General features: G+C 37.6%; 2 protein-coding genes across 2 annotated transcripts in view; one reads left to right on the top strand and one right to left on the bottom strand.

Moving 5' to 3' along the window:
* Nucleotides 1-23,005, bottom strand: part of LOC123671676 — a 111,494-nt gene that overhangs the window by 43,958 nt on the left and 44,531 nt on the right. The window lies entirely within an intron of this gene.
* On the top strand, nucleotides 4,751-13,921 carry LOC123671675 (ATP-binding cassette subfamily C member 4-like). The gene is made up of 10 exons (XM_045605634.1): nucleotides 4,751-5,181; nucleotides 7,260-7,418; nucleotides 7,478-7,711; nucleotides 8,077-8,507; nucleotides 9,882-10,038; nucleotides 10,115-11,359; nucleotides 11,923-12,259; nucleotides 12,318-12,468; nucleotides 12,536-12,766; nucleotides 12,983-13,921. Exons 2-10 carry the CDS (start codon nucleotides 7,342-7,344, stop codon nucleotides 13,879-13,881), a joined length of 3,762 nt encoding a protein of 1,253 aa, XP_045461590.1. The 5' UTR covers nucleotides 4,751-5,181; nucleotides 7,260-7,341; the 3' UTR covers nucleotides 13,882-13,921.

The following is a 23,005-nucleotide window of genomic DNA, read 5'->3' as shown; positions in this document are numbered from 1 at the left end:
TAAGATTTCCTAATTTTATTTTCAATTGAATGAAGGAAAAGATCCTTGGATATGAGAATAAAGGATCACAGGAAATGAATTCTTTACAATGAGTTAGAGTCAACGTATGGAGAACCATTTAAGAAGGAATATTTGAATTTGAAAATTTTGCATTGGGAAAGTAAAGGTTCATTTATATAAAAATTAGGTAGGTACTTCTTGGAAATATGAGTGTAGTTTCAACAATTGTATTTCATTTAAGTTTTTCGAAGCGTTGAAGACCATCATGACGATGGAAGAGAGAAGGTTATCGAAGATGCAGAATTGGAGGCATTACTTGATCAAGACTCGTGTCAAACGCAACAAAAATTATCAGAATCATTGAGAGGGACGTAACAAGCCATTTCAAAACGCCTGAAAGTCATGGGAATTATTCAGAAACAATTGGATGTCGTACGAGTTGAAGCCGAGAGATGTTGAACGGCGTTTGTTTGCTTGTGAACAGCTGCTTACAATGCAAAGACGGAAGGGATTTCTGCATGGCATTGTTACTGAAGACGAATAATGGGTTCATAACGATAATCCCAAGCACAGAAAATCATGAAGATATCCCGGCTATACTTCCACGTCGACGGCCAAACCGAATATTCACGGTTCCAAGGTCAAGCTCAGTATTTGGTGGGACCAACTCGGCGTAGTCCATTATGAGTTGTTAAAACCGACCTAAACAATCACAAGCGGTCGTTATCGAATGCAATTAATGCATTTGAGCCAAGCACTGAAAGACAAACGGTCGCAATACAACGAGAGACATGATACAGTGATTTTACAGCATGACAATTCTCGACCCCCTGTTGCGAAAGTGATGAAGACATACTTGAAAGCGTTGAAATGGGAAGTCCTACCTCACCCTCCGTATTCTCCAGACGTTGCTCTCTCGGACTATCACTTGTTTCGATCAATGACACATGGCCTGGCTGACCAGCAATTCCGGATTTTTCAACGCAGGATAGTGGCTACCGATGAACAGTACTTTGAATTATAATTGTATAACCAGTTTTTTGCAATAAAGCCCCTAATTTTGGAAGAAAACGTCGAAGGCAAAGTTATCAATTATGAATTGAACGAAAACGAATCACAAACACAATTCAGCATTGTCCCAATAACCAAAACCACTTTAAATTCACGCGAAGGAAGCACCTTCGCCCCAATTAACCCAAACCAGAATGTGCGGGACCTGCACCAGATCCAGCCTCACCTTCGGATTAGGCCCGCTTTAGACGCTATACGCATTCTAAATCCGGGCACAGTTGTCCGACAAAGCCACGCAGCTTTGTGGACACAGGCTGGCGCCATTATCAGCAGTCCGTTAATATCGTTGGAATCCATTAGGACAACTCGACGATTCCTGCGGTCTGTTTGACCGGGAAACATATTGTTATCCCGGCTGTAGGACGGGATGAAACATCATCCTTGATATCGTTTGAGGGCTGACAGCTTGATGACTGTAAGTTAGGACGGTTTAGTTATAGCGGAGCCTTGAGGGGATACAACAGGGTTGGAGGATTTTGGAAGGTGGCCTCTTTGGGATTGATGAAGGCGGTTGGCCACTTTGCTTGATTGTGTTTCTATGTTTAACGACTGACTTGGTGATGAGATGGATGGTGTATATTTCATTCATGAATTGCGGTGAATATTCGCCTAAATAAGTCTCAACCCTGACCAATAAACAATTTTTTCTGTAGAAAATACAAAAAGAAAGAAAAAGAAGCACGATTTCCAAGTGGGTAATATCATACGATATTGATTATCTATCGGTTAATGTATCAACAAAAATGCCATCAACATAACCATTGTCAAACAGAAGATTTCCACGCTAATTCATAGGAATCATAATCGAAAGTAAAACAAGGAGTCATCAAGGGAGAGTAGCGATATACCGGTTTCACCCATGCATTCTCCTTGGTTTACTTTCGATTATGATTCCTATGAATTAGCCTGGAAATCTTCTGTTTGACAATGGTTATGTTGATGGCATTTTTGTTGATAAATTAACCAGATAGATACTTAATTTCGTATATTACACATTTGGAAATCGTACTTCCTTATTTCTTTTTGTATTTTCTTCATTCATTACCAAGTGCAGGTGTTAGCCAATTTCTATATTATTTATTATATATTTTTTTGTTTTGAATGTATTAATAGTCTGCATAGTGTGTTAAATGTACCTACTTACACGCTCTCCTTACTTTTCTTTTTTCTGTAGATTCATATTTGCTTTCGAAATAGGCTTCAACCTGGGCAATTACTTCCTCATTGAGGTCAAATTTCATTTAGTTCAGAAAAAACAGACCATTCGCATCTGTAGAAATGTCAGCTCCAAACATTATTCTGATTTACAAGAAACAATAATTTTTGCTAGAGGTAAGATTCTGATAGTTTAATCGTAACTTGTAAGTTGAGCTATACGTTAGGAAGTCTAAAGTTTTTCCGAAAGGATTTTGTTTGCCATGAAAAATTGATCACTCTGTGCAGAATTTGAAGGTCTTTTTACATAGGCGTACAACTTTGTCTCTGTCGTTTTTTTCCGAAATTCTAGGCTTCATTGTGAAAAACCTGGTTATACATTTATGATTCAATGTATAGTTCATCGCTGGCCACTACACTTTCCCATCTTTCGGGCAACATAGGAATCCCGCGTTGGAAAAACTGGCCATCTTTTGAAGCGATTCAAGAATCGATGTAATTTTTCACTTCTTCATTAGAAGATCTGATCAGCCAGGTCGCGTACCATTGATCAAAACAAGTAATAGTCCGAGGAGCAATCTCTGAAGAATGCGACGGGTGGGGTAGGACTTCCCATTTCAACGTTTCCAAGTATGTCTTGACCACTTTCGTTGCATTGTGGCCGTTTGTCTTTCAATGCTCGGCGCAAACGCATTAAGTCCGTTCGATAATAATCGCCTATGTTTGTTTCAGTCAGTTTTAGCAACTCATAATACACTACTAGTCCTACCAAATACTGAGCATGACCTTCGAAGCGTGAATATTCGGTTTGGCCATCGACGAGGTAGCATGGCCGGGAAATCCCTATGGTTTTCTGATTTTTCAACATCTGCGCTTAGGAATATCTTAATTTCCGTTTGTCCTATATCATAGAAATGTTTTGTTTCCTTCTTGACAAGTGTATTGTCATGTGACCAGAAACCGAACTGAAGAGACCTCATAATTTTTGTTTAATTCATTGATTTTTCCAAGCAGTACAGGTTGTACGAGGTTCACATGCAATATTTGGAACAAATGTTCGTTATGTTTCTATATTTTAAACATACTTGCTGACTAAGTACTGTCTCGTGAAGTGTGTTTTACTTTTTTACGTAATTCTCAATAATAGGTCAATCATTTAATTAAAATTAGCTAGTGTAAATTTTCGGTGCAATGAAGTGATATTGAGGATTTCCTTGAATTATCTTAATTTTTGAGATAATGTTCGCTTAAGGAGTTAATTTGAAAAAAAAACAATAAACCTTACTTCAAATACCAATGTCAAACTTGGGTGTCGTAATATAAACTAGTCACAAGATTTAATAGCCCTTAGATATTATGGGTCCCATTAAGGTATGAAATATGGTTGGCACATACATATAGTAATTCAGAATATTTTGGAGGAAACCTTATACATATAAATTATATACTGTAAAATCTAATAATAAGCATTATTTATTTGAATAGCAACATCTAACAGAACTCTGGTTTGAACTCTTGTTATTGCGTTATAAAATTTAAAACCTTTTCCACCAATTGCCTATTCAGGCAAAATAAAGAAAAACCTATAGGAGATACGCATACGTTCAGATAAAACGAATAACAACCGATACAAATGGTTGATGCATGTGGGGATTTGAAAGTTCCCAATTTCAGTGATACTTCAGATAGGATTTACATAATACTGCTGTTTTTTATATCAGGCAGACGTGCAGTGAAATAAAGAAAATACGATCTATAGAGCGGTGTAACTCAACTGTGATCCTATCAGTTAAACTATACCGAGAACTATACATAGCAGTAATATAAGTTCAAACTAGATTTTTATTTTATTGGGAATATCGGTTTGAAATTTTATTTCACACAGTTTTGTGGATACAATCACTTTAATACGCTCTTATTCTGCATATATTTACAAGTTTGGTGAATTCAGTGAGTTTTTTGAACTAAACTGAAGACAACAAATTTTATTGAAACATACAAAAATTCCAAAAAGTTTTCCGGACTCTATATTGATTGTTATTCAGTTTATTGATCGTTCAATAATTTTTTACAGTTTTGGATAATTTATTTTTCTTTTGTTTTATTTTAATATTTCGTCAATTTGGAATTTTGTTTCAGGACAAAACAGTCACACAGTGGAGGTGGCAATAAATGTCCAATGTATCTGTAAGTTGATTAGGCCTTGTTTAATTTTCATGGATTTTTTTTGGTCAACGTTGAGATTTTGTAACCTAAATATTCGGCTTATCTACTAGATCTAATTTTTATCAGTCGAAATGTTAAATTAACTTGAGAAGCCACAGTGTAAGCGAAACAATTTTTGTTAACATTGAAATATTCTTGGAAATTTTTTTGTTTTATTTTATCGTGAAAAAAATCTCCGTTTTCAACACGAATTATTCAGCATCAAACTCCATCCCACCAAACCACAGACACCTCTGTCATTTAGCACCTACACGGCCTCCGATCGTCTAAACGGTCTCATCCTGTTTAAGTCCACACAATCCAAAACAAACGCAACACATGAGCAACGTACTTAACCAAATTTAAGCCCAGGAATTGTTAACCGTCTTATCTTCTTTGTTGTCCTATTGAAGAACCGAACCGCCGCACTCAGGGCTACGCACTCTACGATCTATTTCCGATTTTTTTTTTTGCGTAGCTCGCCGCTCAGCCATCCTTGGTGCAGTTTCCTTGGCTCATCTCTAATCGGGATCGGACGCGAATGTGATAATGACAAAATTGGGTCAGAAGGTTAGGTTGGACTAGTGTTATAAACGAACAGAATGGCGTTACCTTCCGTTGGTATTCAGGGCTGTTATTTGGTGAGAATCGTGTTCTGACTTGTCCCTCTAGGAGTTTCGAGAACGAAGGGATGGATGTTCAACTTAGTTATCGGAGTTATCTGATCTTGGATTAGGGGTGGAATACAAGGTATGTTGAGCTTTAGGAATGTTGATGCGAGCGTTTTCACTGAAATATGGAGGAATTGCCGTTTGTTTTCATTGATTCATGATGACCTTACCATCTAGCTGTATTCGTCTCATCCACATATCTTGAAAGCTCGAAACCCAAATCTCTATGAGACTGGGTTTCATTCAACTTTCTCATAAAATTATTATTCCAATAAAAACCTCACATCGAAAAAAGGCCCAATTTACCCCCAGAGCATGAAGTTTATAAGTTAATTTGGTGGATAACGAGTTTGAATGAAGAAAATCTATCGTTTAGAATTGTGTGACCAAATATTCACTACGATTTAAAATGGTTATTTCAATGTTATACTTGCATGACAATCCATGTTGTAGGAACTGAAAACCGTGCGAAATTTCATGTTTTAAGGGTTGGTAGATAGGAAAAACTAAGCCAAATTTTTTGAGCGCTAGTTATATGAATATATCGCCCTATGGTTTCGTCAAAATGTCAGTATTTTTTGTAATTCGAGAAAGATTCCACTCGCTCATGACCATAAAGTAATGAATAGAGATAGAGGGAGTATACGCAATTTTTACATGTCCCCAACATGGTAAGATTACTTTGTCGAGTTGTGATATATTTTCAAATTCACAATTTTATTATATCGTTATGAATGTATATTATATTGAATGAAATATATTTATTTGAGTGATTCCCGATTGAATATACAAATTTGAATATTTGGATTCCGGAATTTTTCCTAATTGTCAAATTTCTAATGATCAGAATATTCATTATTCCTCGTATCTACCTGCTGAAATCAAAGGTTTGGCAACTTTTGCTCTCCTAGTGTCATCGGTTGTTTCATGTCGTTTGGCGTGCTTGGAGTTTGTTTTCTGAATTTCTGATATATTTAGGTATTTATTTCAATATACCTTCATTAAATATGAAACCTTGATTCACTATGGGACATAAGAAGTGCGTTCTTTGTGAAGAAACTCGCGAATTGAGTGAAATATCGTATCACTGATATGTTTTCATTTTCGCTCGCTTCATGTCAAATTTAATAGTTCATGTTGGGGACAAAATTTGCTTACTGAAAATAAAATGCTCCCTCTATCTATGTTCATTACTCTGAGCTCATGACGAATCTGTACTCAAATTCAATTCTGTCCGGCCATATACTCGATAACTTTCGAACGGTATGATCTAGAGAAATTTTTAGGGCAATTATGGATAGTAGCTGGACATGCGACAAACCTGCAATTGATTAGGTTATCATTGGAATGTGTACGAATATTATTCCATGAAATATCAGTTTGATAATTCAATTTCCTGTGGATTTCATAACTTCACATCAGATTGATATAAAATTTTCAAATCTCGTCCCAAATTCAATCTGAATCATAGAAAATTGAGAAATATCGAAAAAATTTACACAATATTTTCGTGACCACAAAACCGACCGAGAGTTGGAATATAAATATTTAATATAATGGGATATAAAATGGGAAATTAAATATATTGGAATTCAGTATATTGGAAAAAAGCAAGTTTTCCTTGACCAAAGCTCCGATCTGGAATTTTTGGTCATCAATTCATATTCAGCAAGCACGAATGAACTTGACATACTACCCAATGCAAGATTTTTTCGCAACCATTTTAAAAGTACATTTGAGGCAATAGCAACGTTGAGTACACAAAGTTACAGGGATTAAATTATACACTTATTGCTGTTAGAATTTTAAAATTTTCTGAGGAGATTGATCAATTATAAATCTGGCCAGTCAATCCTAGAGAAGTTTTATTCATGGGAATTGATCGGTGAGCCTTCAAATCGAAGAATCTAAAGTTTGATTAGACCAACATCTTTTTTTTGAGATATCACTCTTATAGCTTCAAGCTTTCTCGAAAATTGAACTATTTTAAATGAAATATTTTGTCAGAACAGCTCTTTTTTGTCACCAGTTCAACAACCAAACCTAGTCTTACCGAATTTTGTGTGTCATTCAGGAATGATTTTGATCTTTCAATTTTAGAAATCACAGTACATGAAATTCCTACATTCATTCAAACAATTGAATTACTTGTTACAGGATCGAAGAGTCGATCAGTTTATTTACCATGTCTATGGGTTATGCACTCTCTTATATCATACTGGTACATAATAAGTGAACCATGGATTCTGGTAAACAAATCAAAAGAAGAAAAAACCCAAAGGAGAATGCTAATATACTGAGTCTGATCACATTCTTGTAAGTAAAACTTTCTGTTATTATAATTCGTATCATCATCATCATATCTGTTATTCCAGTTACATAAATAAAATCCTGAGGATTGGAGAAAAGAAGAATATAGAAGAAGACCATCTATTCTATGTCTACAGAAAACTCAGGTCCAAACAACTGGGTGACAAGTTGGAAAAGATAGCTGAACAATTGCACAGTAAAGAAGGACGTTTGTCGACGTTGAAGCTTTTGATTTACTTTTGTGCAAAGAAATACATCTACCTCAGTCTTATGCAGTTGATAGTAATGGCTGTATATGTGTAAGAACATTGAATTTATGTTTTTAAAGAAGATATTAAGTCAATAGCATATTATTCTACCAGCGATTGAAATCTGTCCTTGTACTTGGGAATAGGCACACTGAATTACATTCTTGTAGATACCTATACTTTTTCCTTACTGAACATCTGTAGAAACCCCAGAAGCAAGCTTCTTCACTATTATTTATTCGTGATCTTTATTTTAAATTATTCCAGAAAAGGATTAACATATAATTACAGTGTAGACCATACATGTGCCCTTTCTGTGTATAGTCCATCCATTTGATATTCTCAAGGAAGTATATTCTTTTTCTTTGGTAGCTAAGCTTTTTTTACAGGAGCTAAATAATATATTTTTTTGGCAGGGTGGTAAGTCCTCTAGTCCTCGGCAAGTTCGTCCTCTTCTTCTCCCCAAACCAAACAGAAGTCAACTGGAATGGAGCTTGCTTCTTTGGCGTCTCCTACGTAGCCTTGTCCATACTCCATTCCATCTACGAACAGAACTACGCCATCATTAAAGAAGAACTCAGGATAGAATTTCAGACAGCTCTGTGTTCCCTTGTTTACAGGAAATCTCTGCGGCTATCCCAGAAGGCCTTGTCCGACATCACTATCGGCAAGATAGTGTCCTTGATTTCCAAGGACATCAATGTCTTCGGCTATATCATCGGTTTTGCCAGCGATTGGTGTGTAGGAGTAGTACAGATCATGATCATCGTTTATCTGTTTTATGTGAGGACTGGAGCAGCCACCTTTGTCGGATTTGCTATGTTGTTTACAACTCTGCCGGTACAGGGTGAGTCCAGTAGCAATAGCAATTTTAGATACTGTGATAGGTATACGATAATTTTCGGTAACTGCAGAACCTTAGATCAATATGTGAGGATTCAAGGTCCAAAATATCAATAGACTTATAATTCATAGAATACAATTCACTAGGTTTTGAATTTCTATCATCACAAAATGTGCCTATTTCAGATGGAGGAAACCTATTGAATAAAATTATTCAGGAATGTTGTTTAAACACTATATGTACATATTTTATATTTAGACAAGAGGAAAATATTTACATCCAAAAAAGGGAAAACCATATTTGAGTAGGTATTTGTTAGTTCTATAATTATGATGCCTAATCTCTTTGTTATTGTTCTGTATGGAAGGTTATTTCCTTCATTGTATTAAAGAACAATCATAGACTTGTTCTCGAATAAATTCGTTCAAAATGAAAAAGTTCCTTCATCTTGAATGAATAGATTGAACAATCAAATGTCATGTCCAATAATTGAAAGAGAATGTTGGAAGGGGTTCATTAATATAATTATGTTTCAAGATTTGTTATGCTCAAAAATTTTATTGTTTATTCATTAGATCCAGAAGTTCCATGTCATGATGAAAAACATTTTTTTAACCAATCATCTAAGTGAGAAAATTAAAAAATAGAAGATTGAAACTAATGAATAGAAAATTTTTTTCGGAGGATTAATCTTCCAACACAAATATTTTCATAATATTTACTTTAGATCAGACAGACAGTTAAAAAAAGTCTACGGCGAAATAAAGAAAAAAACATGTTTGAATAATGATAACTCTTACTACTATTTCGAGTACTTAAATCATTAAGATTACACTATTTGTCACCATTGTTTATGAGAGGAAAATATTAAATTGATTCAAATGATTATTTCTAGATTGATTATTACTTTTTCTGTTCATATACTCAACAGACTAGCAGATACTTTTAGTTTCACAGCAAAATCAGTCAGAAATTTTCTAATAAGACTCAATAGGATCAATCTGGTTTATATTTTTTATATTATGGAGCAAATATGTCATATGGTTGATATTTGGAAATCATTATAGATTATCTGAATGAATAATCTGAATGGATAATTTGAAAGCAGAAATAACAATATTATTCGTGTTGCAACACCGATGTTCAAAATGGTATTGGTGTAGTTATTTCAATTATTGACATAACTATTAAAGTCCTCCGAGAACTTTGAATATTTTATCAATGTAATTGTATTTTACTTATCCAGCTTCAAATTTGAATATAAACGTTCGAGACACAATTCTGCTCGAAAAACAACTATTTATGAAAGATGTGGTGATATTATTTCTTCTAGAAAAAACAAGGAAAGAAATAAAATAAACTAGAACTCTTTTTCAGTGTACATCGCTAGAGTTATAAAAGTCAAACGTACCTACAGCAACAAAAAGTCAGATGAACGCTTACAACTAACACAAGAGATTTTAGCCTCTATAAGAATCATCAAAATGTACACTTGGGAGAAATTTTTCTGCAAGAGGATAACAGCTGCTAGAACGTGAGTGCCATTTCAATCTATATTAGGAACATTGGTTGTTGAACATAATTCTTAAGCTTTTATTTTCATTTCACAGAGAAGAAATGAAGAAGCTACGCCAAGTCCTCATCTTCAAAGACGTTTCCTTTCTCCTTGGTAAATTCGTGACAGTACTCTCCTTCTACATGCTCATCTCCTCCTACGTCTGGATGGGAAACACTCTTTCAGCAGAACTCGTCTTCTACCTTTACTCCTCCTACGACCATCTCGAAGAAACCATCATTCGTGTGTTACCAGCCTCTATCAGCCAAGTTGGCGAAACCATAGCTTCTCTGGAACGCTACGATGCCTTCTTCAACGCCCAAGAAACCACAGACTGGGAAACTACACCGATTGTGATGAATCCCAAGACCCAGAGCCCGAAGATAGTGTTTTACAACGTTGACTTGGAGATGCAAGGCAAATTGGTCTTGAACAATGTTGAGCTAGATATGGAACCTGGATTGAATATTGTGGTAGGTCATGTGGGAAGTGGAAAGTCGATACTGTTGAAGACCATACTGAAGGAGTATGAGGTGTCCAATGGATCTTTATTTGTAGAGGGGAGAACAAGTTATGCTTCACAATTTCCCTGGCTCTTTCCTTCCACAATCAAGCAGAATATTTTATTCGGTGAAAAGTTTGAAGAGGACAAGTACAACACCATATTGGACATTTGTGCTCTAGATTTTGATTTGAAACTGTTGGAACATGGTGATAGAACCATAATTGGTGACTGTGGGATCAATTTGAGCAAGGGACAACAAGCTAGGGTCAACTTAGCTAGGGCTTTGTACAAAGAAAGCGATATCTATCTTCTAGACGACTGTCTGTCTTCCTTAGACCCGAATGTTAGACGTCATATATTTACTTCTTTAAAATCCTACCTACAGGGAAAAATTGGCGTTTTGGTAACACACCATAAGAGGTTTATAGAAGAAGCTGACAACGTTGTCGTTATGAGTGCAGGTACCGTAACTTACAGTGGCAATATACGTTCAATTCCAAAGGACGTCCTTAAGATGAACAACAAGAGATTATCTAGCAACAGAAACTCAACGTACAGTGTTATTTGCAACGGTTTCACCACTGAAAAAGAAGATGAAGAAAGTGTACTTCTACCAGAAGAGGAGAGAAGGATTAACATCTATCATGAGAGTAAAAATTCCGGAAAAGTACCTATTGATGTATACAAGAAGTATATACTTTTCGGTGGAGGGTATTTTTTCTATGGTGTTATAGTTGTGTTGTTGATCTCTGGAGGAAGTTTGATGACTTATGGTAAAGAAGTGTTGAGTCAGTGGTAAGTTTCATTCATGTCATGGGTTAGGATAAAACAATGTTGAAAGCAAACGAATTTTTTTCAATATTTTCGATAACTGTTTTGGGACAAATTTCTTAAGGACACTTTTAGTCAACTAGTAGCAATTGTCGATAGCAATTAATACTGTTATGGCCTCTCCAGGTTGAAACATCTATACACTCTTCCTTCTCGACTTTTCCAGACTCCTTCTTCGTCTCCAAGCATCTCCGGAAAGTGCATTGAAAACTACGATAATCAACTCGCATTCAGTTCTGAGTTTCAGAAAATACTTCAGGCTATGAACTCGCCATTTATATTCCGCTAAATCTTAAAACTGAACTATACGAAATGAAAGTTTTTGTACGCCAACAAAAAACATTCTAAAACCTTCAGAAATTTTCTTAATAAAATCAGACATAAATTTCGCTGAAGTTATGTTTACGTCTGCAACAGTTCCAGTTCTCATAAAAAATGTAATTGCATGATGAGAGCGTTTATGAACACACCGTTTGCTTCTAAGGTCTTTTGGTTGTTTTTATCTCCACCCACTATATTGTTTTCAGGGTTGACATGGACGAACATTTGAACGCTCTTTCGAAGAAGAGCAACAGAAGCAGCGAAGAATTAGATATCCTTACCAAAAAAAGAGCTCTGGCTTTCAATGTATACACAACCATCACCATAGTAGGATCAGCATTGTGGTTGATGTCATTGGTGATACACTTCTATTTTGCAAGCAAGATTTCAATGAGGTTACACAAGTCAATGATCCAGGGGGTCCTTGGTTCCACCATGGAGTTCTTTGACTCAAATCTGATCGGAAACATCCTGAACAGATTCTCTAAGGATGTTTACTACATAGACGAGGAGTTGGTATACTCTACTAACGACTTTATAATGGTGAAAATGGAAATATGAGTATTCATCTATTTTATTTATATTTGAAAGTATGTTTCAGATCTTTGTTACAGTTGTTTCAACAGCGTTCTTGATATCATCGATAAGTGACGTCTTCCTTGTTTCGTCTATAGTGTTCATATGCTTATTCTTTCTGTTGGGACATTTCTTGCTACCAATTGGTAGGAATTTGAGACGTTTGAACAGTTCTAGTAAGTAATCACAATTTGTTCATTACTAAATTGAATTTTTTGACATAATATTCTAAATTTTGAACAGCAAGAAGCCCGATGGTGGGTCATTTGAATGCAACCCTAGAAGGAATAGCAACTGTTAGAGCTTGGGGGAACCATCAGATTCTGAAAGATGAGTTCGATCAACACCAGGACCTCTTCACCTCAGCTCACCATACTATGTATATTTTCACTAGAGGGTTTTCCTTGATATTGAAGATGGTGTCTTCAGTTTTCATGGCAATCATAGTGGGGAATTTTCTATTCTTGAAACCAGGTATAATACGTTTTCAATAACTAATCGAAGATACTTTATTGTCAGCCACTTTCACCACCAGTTATCTTGATGAACTATCGATGTGAATTAAGCTGTGCACAACTGTTAGATGAAAATAGTTAGCCACAGGTGAAAGTTCCGAATTTGAATAGGCTCTTGAAATGACTTTTTACTTGAAACCAATTGAGGCTTTAACTTTATCTTTCTTCTTCACAGATGCCGCCGGTAAGGTAGGACTCTCCCTCACACAAGTATCAGTCCTAACCTACTGCCTGGAATCCTGCTTGAACCTATGGGTCCAACTTGAAAGCGAGATGACTTGCTTTGAGCGTGCTCTAGAATACACCGACATAAAACAAGAGCCCAAACACGGCCAACTCATAGAAAAATGGCCGTCTACTCCCACCATCGAATTCAGACACGTCTTTCTGTCCTATGCACAGAAAGGCAAGAATGTACTTAAGGACGTCAATTTCCTCATCGAACGTAAGGAAAGAGCTGCCATAGTGGGAAGAACAGGAGCTGGGAAGTCCTCAATTATCGTGGCGTTGTTCAGGATGTATCCGATAGAGGGCAGCATCCTCATCGACTCTGTAGACACTAGAAGTCTTCAGCTGGAGAAGCTCAGAGAGAACTTAACGATAATCCCTCAGGATCCTATCCTTTTCACTGGGTCCATGAGGTCCAATTTGGACCCTTACGAGAGGTACACAGATTCAGAGATATGGAAAGCTGTGAAGGAGGTCAACTTGGATCAGCACGTGACTGATCTAGAGTACGTTGTGAGGGAGTGCGGTGCCCATCTGAGCATAGGACAGAGGCAGTTGATCTGCATAGCTAGGGCGTTGCTGGACAAGCACAAGATCATCATCCTGGACGAGGCCACGGCCAACATGGATGAGGAGATGGAAGCTTTAATACACAATACGATCGAGAAACATTTTCGTGAGTGTACGGTGATATCGATTTCTCACAGACTAAGGCACGTTTTGCACTATGACAAGGTGTTAGTGATGGAAGAGGGGGAATTGGTGGAGTTTGGTAGTCCGAAAGAACTGCTCAAGAATCAGAACGGTATTTTTTACAGTATGGCGCTGAAAGCTCATCTTGTGTAATCGTTAAGTTAGTTAGTGGTGAATAAATTATTTTCTTTTATTTGGTACTGATTCATTGGCATTATGTGGTTGTATTGTTGTTATTATTGATTTATTCTTACATCCAATTCTTGCGTTGTGATACAGAGACTTCTGCAATATGTTTCGTCAGGCGAAAATCCAAATCTTGAAGATTTTCCAGCAAGGCTTTGCTAGGTTACTTTGTGTTCAGTTGATGAAGTGCGTATCCCAGGAACGATAAAATGCTTGCAATATGACCCAACGTTCTGACTTCTGTTCTACAAGTGTAGATAAAACCTTCACAAGATGAATAAACCATCAAATAAGGATAAAGTAGAGGCCAAGTCATGACATCGATGAAGACGAAATCCAAGAAAGTTTTTACTGCATATGTTAAACCGGAGTCATAACAGATTGCAAGCATTTTATGGTTTACGCTCGTAATCAACTGAACACCCTAGGAAAGCTTTGCAGGAAAATGGTCAAGATGCCACCTCACGAAACACAATTGCTAAAATAAATGATCAAAAAGGAACAGAGTAACCCATATAAACTGTGACGATAGTGGCTGAATAGCGCTTCAAAGCAGATATACTTGCTGGATGGTGTGTCATTCAAGAATACTGTTATTATGTTTTCTTACTTTTGGTATTCCAATAAAAATAGCGAAATGATGTATATATGGAAAATGTACCGCCTAAGCTGTTTTGATATGATGTATATGCAAAACAGCTTAGGCGGTACATTTTCCACTCATTCATGTAGTCTATAAATGAAAACGATAGACGCCACTAAAAGATTTGAAAACTAAGATGTTTAAAACACTGATGCGCTCACTTACTCTTGAAAAACCTTAAGAATTAAGCTGTGAGAATTAAAGGGAACAGCCTTCTTGGATTTAAATGGTATTGGACCCTCTTCACTTGATTTCCGCATCGTTTTTTATGGCGCTCAAGTCGTCTTTCTGTCAATGTCATGTTTTGAGATTAAACCAACAATCTTTTGACTTTTGACAGAACAATTGAAAATTTTAAAATGATGCCGTTGATTTGACAATTAATAGTACAGCAAACCTACCTTGAGGAAGAAAAGAGTAAAGGAACATATACCAAGCCAAGTCGCTAGAATTATCTTGAGCAAAATCCGATCAGTGAACACACCAGTATTTTAGATATCTTATTGAAAAATTAAGCGATCAATGAAAAACTGTGTTTTTAATTGGCAAAGTGGATAAAACTATTCAAATATGCCCCCGGTTCAAGTCTTATGATAATATTTCATTTGTAGCTTTGATCGCTATGTCTACTTGGAGCACCCTGGGAATCAGCGTTAACCAGAGTCTTCTAAACAGCTTTTCTTATTAGGGTATAAAGGTCTACACAAAACAGTACTAATATTTGAAATTAACCATTTTTCATACATTGAGATGCCTGGTCGAATTATGATTGGAAATCAACGAAGCCAATAAACTTGAAGCAATGAGTAACAATTAGGAGCAAACGCCATCTGGTCGTTCCTCTCTGGAACTTCTCCATTTCTCTACAGTTTCCTACACCAATTTCAGCCTTTTTTTTCGAACAAATCGCTTTATTTCGGACGCTCGTTGATCCGGATTATTCATTTTCCCGGAATACGATCAACGCAAAATCCGGAACGGAGAAAATCGGAATTTTCCTCTTTAAGAAAACGAAGCCGGCATAATCCGAAATGATCCGAGAACCTATCTTCCTCCGTAATGAAGGGGATTAGGGAAGCTACATTTAACAAAACCCGGAAAAATCCGAGAACTGAGTAGGAGGAGGCGGCTTAATAAATCCGGTGGAAATCATAATCAGTGGAAAATATTCCGGAGGGTCCTCTACGGATATTAACAGGTCCCCGGAGACCTGCGAGCATATTTATTTATCATTCCGGGACTCCGGGTACGGTCCGTTTGCGTGGCACGAAAAGAATAACGGGTGAAGATATTATCGTGAAATATAATTCGTTTTTCCTTTTAACCGACAGTGTATACGTCTGCCGCGCGGGTTGCAGGGAGCTGCGGGGGGAATCCCAGCTGGGAAACGCATTATGTCCGCTTGAGACTACGTTGCCGGAGTCTGGAGCCGCCTGCTCTTCCGGAGGTGTGCACCCGGATGTGAAATCTTATTACTTCGAGTCCTGCTGGTGCGGTCGTGGGGCCAGTCCTTTTGATCTCGACCTATGATCAATGGACTGCTTTATGGTCTAGAGAATGCGGGTTGATGGAGAACTGATCGTGTGTTACGCCAATGGTTATTGGACGGTTGTTTTCGACGTTTGACGTTTATTCGGTTGATTGGGATGTTTTTGAGGAAAGTGGAGGGGTCAATGGGAAGTTTGGGATGAAAGTCAAATTTCAGGATAAACAATGTGCATTCTTGGAAATAAGTGAATCTACATAGCCGTACAACTTTGCTTCCGTCGTTTTTTTTCCAAAATTCGAGGCTTTATTGTAAAAATCAATCGTTGGCCACTACTTTCTCCCATCTTTCGGGCAGCGTACGATTCCCACGTTGAAGAAACTGATCATCTTTTGAAGCTGGTCAAATACTGAGAATGACCTTGGAACCGTGCTTTTTCTGCGCTTGGGATTATCGAAATTATCCCATTTTTCAACAACGCATAATACATCACACCGACCTGATTCCAACAAATAATGAGCATGACCTTGGAACCGGGAATATTCAGTTTGGCCGTTGATGTGAAAGCATGGACGGCATATCCCCATGATTTTCTATGCTAGAAATTAGCGTATTGAACCCATTTTTTCAGGCGTTCTGGAGTTATAGCCGAAAAAAGATATTCTTCAATTGATGCACTGAAAAACTAAATTGTGTCTTCTTTCGGCCATTACTCCAGAACGCCTGAAGCTATCGCTTTGCGACCTTCTAGTTTTTTATACAAATTTGATGGGATTTCTGTTTTTGTCAGAACCTAAAGACACAATTTGGTTTTTCGCAGTGCATCAGTTGAAGAATTAATATCTTCTTACGGTTATAACTCCAGAACGCCTGAAACTATTGCTTTGCGACCTTCATGTTTTTTCATGCAGATTTGATGGAACTTCTGTTTCTGTTGTGAAAATCTTATCATTATATTTGAAATTTCGGAGTAAAATAAACAAAACAATGAACTTCTGACTCAGCACCCCCTAGCGAAAGCAGCAAAAACAAATTCATCATGAATATATTTTGTCCTCAATCAACAAGATATTATCTCTTAGGCGAAATCTAATTTGCTCAAAAATGTTGAGCCGAACTGAAGTTACAGGCCCTTCAATCACTCCGATTTCTCCCTTTCCCCTACCCTTATTTGATGTCGTAAAATCGAAAGTGACAATTCAAAAAGATAGAGAATTTTCCAAGGATTACCGTGATGATATGTTTTCTTCAACTTGATATGAAATCTTTTCGAGTAAAATTAATTTTTCTACTTGACGATAGCTATTACGCCCCCTAGCGATTGAGATATGAACTTCAAAACATTTTCCAGTGTGTTTTCTTGTATACTTTAGTGGTAAAAATTCTTACCGCAAGTCTCTACTATGAGTGGATCCTGAGATATAGTCGCTTACCTCGCTTATTTGCCCACCCTGTACACCTTATATAAAAATTCAAGTGGAAGCAATTCTATCTTTTTTTCTCAGCTCAACGATACAACCTAAACAAGTTCATGAAAAAAAACAACCAATTCAACCTTCAAAGCTTAGCTAATATAACATTCCTTCCTTCCGTTCCACAGAGCCAGAAGCAAAATACATTCGAGTTGACAGCTCTTCAGCATCTTCAATCCCATTGAATCCCAGCCTCCGATCTCTCGTCTCCTCAGAGAAACCGCTAATTTAATTGTCTCGAACCGGAAATAAATACTTCCGACAACACGATCTTGGATTAATATTTGAAGCGGAATTCTACGAATCACGAACTCAATTACCTTTTTGAATTAATCACGTAGCTGGAAGAAGCGGATTCGTACAGAAACGGAATTTCTGTTTCAATTTTATCCCGTATATATGAATAAGTTGTTCTCGGTCCGAGCAGCCGAGGCTTATTCTGCTGCTAGACCCTGAGCTTTTACTTGACGGACTAATTGAAAGTTTAAATCGCGAAATTAAACTTCGGAGTCAAGTTCCACCTGAGTTTGGAGAAGAGGGAAAACCTTAGAGAGGAGGAAAGGGGGGGAAGAAGGAGGTTTGAAATGAAGTCGCCATGCTGGGTGGATAGGTATCGTCGTGTGTAACGACCTTTAGTTTTTGTGATTTCATCCATCACCACACCAAATTTCGAAGATGAAGGTCAATTTTTCTTTTGGTTCTCAACAATCTTTTTTGTGTATTCAGTCGTGATACTGAATAAGAATTGATGTGACCATAACGAACTCGAAGAACAAATAAATATTCGATGTTAAACTGTTCAATTAAACGGCAAACTTCTTACTCTCCAGTGACTCTACTATGAGTACCAGGAAACTGTGGTGTTGAAGAAAATGAAAAAGCCGATGAACTTGCAAAAAGTGTATCAAGGTTAACATCTGCTGGACCTGAGCCTTTCTGTGGGCTAGGAAATGACCAATATAAGGCAGCGTTCCAGAAATGGGAGTTTAATAACAGGATAACCAAGGACAATCACTCCTGGATTTATTCAGGCCAAGATTCATGATGATTTAACCTACCTACGCCAGAAAGCTCTTGAAGCTGTCAGGAGCCAAACTTCGGGCGATGGTGGGACTGCTGACGGGGCACTGTCGGTACCATCATTTGTACCGTAGGGGAAAGTCAGCAGATGAGATTTGCAGGCTCTGTGGATCATGAGCAGAAACAGCCGAACACATGGTATGCAAGTATACAGAGCTGGCTGGCCTAACAACAATTCATATGGGGAAGCCTGTCCTGGATACCCGAGAGGTAACGGCCAAGGCTCCTAAGGGTTGTCAGTTTTATCAACGTCATTGACGACCTCCTTGGGTTTCCATGAATGAGTAGGGTAAAGAACAAAAGAACTACAAGGTCGCAGTTCCCGGAAGGCTTACCGAGCCACAACTTCCCCAGTTCAAATAATAAAAATACTCTCTAGTGATCAGAATGAAGATACGTAAAAAAATGCAAAGAATTTCAGGATAAAACAACATAATGCAATACTAATGATTCAATGATATGAGAGTTGATTGGTTTGAAAACAATCCCTCAGAGATACAATCAGTTTGATCATTCATTGTTGCTTATCAATTCCCAAAGAATTCAGTCCTGGTCTTTTTGAAGAGCACACATCTGGGCATACCCATTCAAAATCTTTTCCAGGTGACAGCTAAAACTTCCTAAATTTGACGAGGCTTATGAAAGCTTTAACTTCCACGCTGTGGATTCAGAATGGGCCTGCTTTTAAGGTTAACCAGCTTTGGAAGTTTGTATAGTAACCAAATGTTGAGCGGTACCACTTTAAAGTCTGCAAATTTCATCTGCCCATACAATATTGAAGATAGGTATATCCAATCCAAAGTCACTTGAACTAGTCCATAAAAACGCTTGGCCAGATGTCCTTTTGAAGTGGATACCACGATCCGCTAAATACCGGGGTTTATTTCAAAGTATTGTTAGGAAATCAATTCACTGGTCCCGAAGGAATTTCGGGAAACTTGGACAAGCTTTCTAAAATCGAAATCTTCTGGCTTCCTCCAAGTGACTTTGGATGTACTATACGACTGCAGCTTCTTGAGCTCTTTTGTTGTTTGCGTTAGTCTTGGTGTATTCGCCCAAAATAATTTAGCATTCCTGAATATACTGCTGCTCTGATATGTTCTTTCACAAATCAGAATGAGAGTTCAGGTTTAGTATGTGTTACTACCCTTGGTTACTTTCTTGCGAGTTTATGGCAAGTTCATTTCTTTTAATACCAATATGTTCAGGTACTCGAAGCATGGTGACTAATGTATTTTCTAGGTAGATATTTTATGGTATTACTGCATTGCTAGGTCAGCAAAGAGATGCACAGGATGCTGACCTTTTAATCAAAGTATTTGTAATGGAATATGGAACTTTTTCCTTTTTTTTTAGTGCTCGTTCATGTAACAGATTGCTCTATTCATTTCATCACAAAGTCTTCAATATTCGAGAATTTTGAGCCGAGCTAATTTCAAATGATAAATTTCAACTCACGGAGTAATCTTTGGATCATTCAAAAGCCGTTTTTAACAGTACAAAATATTGAAATTTCGAAATGATATCTCAACATTCAAAAACATTGAGGTGAAAAAAGTGGTTTTGAAATCAACCTCTACAACACCAAGTTTGGAAAGCATCTGCTCTCACCCTATTTCTCCTCTACTCAGTTCTCTTTGTCCTCTAAAAACTCTTTTTTTCATGAGAAGAAATTGCATTCGAAGGACAAAGCTCCTTTACCCTTACGTATTAGAAATTCGTGAAACTCACTAGTAAATTTTCCTGGTCTATCCTAATCTTATATTTTCCTCTATCTGCTAAGCCAGCATCGGGCAGGATCAATATCTGGATGGATGAGCACCCTTTCTGGAATTCTTCGAAATTCGATTTTTTTGTTGTAGGTTAAAATCCCCCTTCCACCCCAAATGAACCACAGCAAAAGGCAAAACGAAAACCGCCCCGATAATCAGAGAATATGCCGAAGAAGCACAACCAACCCTCATTCCCCTTTAAAACATATCATCTTCCCCAAGATTCGCAGCTCGCCGTTATTATCTCGAGATGGGCGTCGAATGGAAGTGGCTTTTTTATCGCCGCCATTACTCCCGAAGTCGCGGCGTCCTCGGCTGTATCAAAGGAAAACACGAAATTTCGAAAGGAATATATTTCACAAACAGTCTTTGTGTCCTGCCTTTGTCAGGACCGCAAACCCTTGGCAAGGGTGGCTCGGCAATTTGATAATTGTCGAGATGCAATTCCTGGAATTGAGGTTAGGAATACAGGAAAAAGGATGGTTTTTTCAGTCAGTTGTCTCTTTGGGTTTTCAAATTAAATTTTTTTGATTATTTTCTTCCACATTTGTCACTTCACTGGATGGCCACATCAACTTTCGAAAAAAACAAATTAGTGAGGTAAGCATTAGTCTTTTGGCGGCAGATATATTGTTGAAGTTTTGCATGTTTGAAGAGAATATCAGATTATCAATTTGTCCAAATATCTTTTACTTTACTTCCAGTGAAGTACTAACTATACCACGACAAAAAAGTGGGTGGTTTTTAATGTTTTGATAATTTTAAAGGCAGATTAGATTTAATTAACCGAGAGTTCTATTGTGCCTCTCATCACAGCTATTTTATCTATAACGTGATCTACAGTTCGCCTTCCAGTTTGAGAGTTCTAATGAAATCCAATATCTGGGATGGCTTAAAAGATGATAATTCCTCACTTCTACAAGTTTTTTGTCCAAAGCATATTTTGCACTGGCTAGTTATGGCGAGGTACTCCGTCACCAGGTGGTCCGAAGTTTCTTCCAACTCTCCCACAGAATCTGAACCTGTCATTTTCTGCTAGACCCATTCTCATGAGGTGTTCCCTAAGGCGACAATGCTCTGTAAGGAGCAGAGAATTAGATAGAGGAAGTAAAGGGTGTTTTTTTAAGAGCTATAGAACTTTAAATTGCAATTAAACAACGATGGATCATTCGATTGACATGAATTTTATTAATTCGCAAGATAATCTTGTGGCATTACATTTTAAATATGATTTCTGGCATATGACCGCCACGGCTGGCTCGGATGTAGTCCAAACTGGACGTCCAATTTTCGAAGACTTTTTCCAACATTTATGGCCGTATATCGGCAATAACTCGGCGAATGTTGTCTTCCAAATGGTCAAGGGTTTGTGGCTTATCCGCATAGAACAATGACTTTACATAGCCCCACAGAAAGAAGTCTAGCGGTGTTAAATCACAAGATCTTGAAGGCCAATTCACAGGTCCAAAACGTGAAATTAGGCGGTCACCAAACGTGTCTTTCAATAAATCGATTGTGGCACGAGCTGTGTGACATGTTGCGCCATCTTGTTGGAACCACAGCTCCTGGACATCATGGTTGTTCAATTCAGGAATGAAAAAGTTAGTAATCATGGCTCTATACCGATCACCATTAACGTTCTGGCCATCATCGTTTTTGAAGAAGTACTGGATGTAACGGTGTTTCGACATACACTTGAGGATTAGCTTCAATCCAAATGCAGCAGTTTTGTTTGTTGACGTAGCTATTCAACCAGAAGTGCGATTCATCGCTAAACAAAATAAAATGGACGTAGTGCGCGATACGTATTCCGCACAGAACCATTATTTTCGAAATTAAATTGCACTATTTGCAAGCGTTGTTCAGGCGTGAGTCTATTCATGATGAATTGCCAAACCAAACTGAGAATAAATCACTTGACAACTGTTAAATCGATCGCCATCTTGAACAGTAATGCCAACTTAAAGTTATATACCTCGAAAAAAAACACTCGTTATATCAAAATCCGACAAGGTAATCTAACCATGTTGGGGACATGTAAAAATTGCGTATACTTTCTCCAACTATATCTATGTTTATTACTCTATTTCATCAACCTTCATTATGTCACCTATCAACCTATAATGACATAAAAATTGCGTCATCATGTCATCATCAAATAGACATGTAGTACAAATATCTTACTCCAAATAGACCTAACACATCAGTGACACTTATACCCGAATAAATTCAAGCCGGCCAACAAACTAAAACCGTCCCGTTTTTCTCTTCCGGACGTCCGGAAACTGTCTCGATTCATTATCGCCGAATTCCGTGGCGAAAAACTCGGGGGTTGAAGGCGGCGGGGGGAGGCGAGAACTGGACATTTGCCAAGGGGGCTCTGCATGCCCGGGCAATAAATCAATTTGCCAAATGTGGTTGAATTAGAAAGTTGGCAACAAAATTGTAAAAGTTGGGGCGGGTAGATTTACGGCGCCATTCGATGGCCGTTCTGCGTTCTGGGGGTGGGGGGAGAGTGGGGGGTTGGAGGCAATGATCCGTGAAATATTGCCGCTCATTCGGATCCGTTCGTCTATTTTTTTTTTGGAGTGATGGACGAGTGTGGAATTAAAGGTTTGGATTGATTTAGTGTCGACAC

Source organism: Harmonia axyridis, chromosome 1 (assembly GCF_914767665.1).
Source record: "Harmonia axyridis chromosome 1, icHarAxyr1.1, whole genome shotgun sequence".
Classification (NCBI taxonomy): Eukaryota; Metazoa; Arthropoda; class Insecta; order Coleoptera; family Coccinellidae; genus Harmonia; species Harmonia axyridis.
Note: the sequence above shows the minus strand (reverse complement) of the source record. Positions and strands in the feature narration are given on the sequence as shown.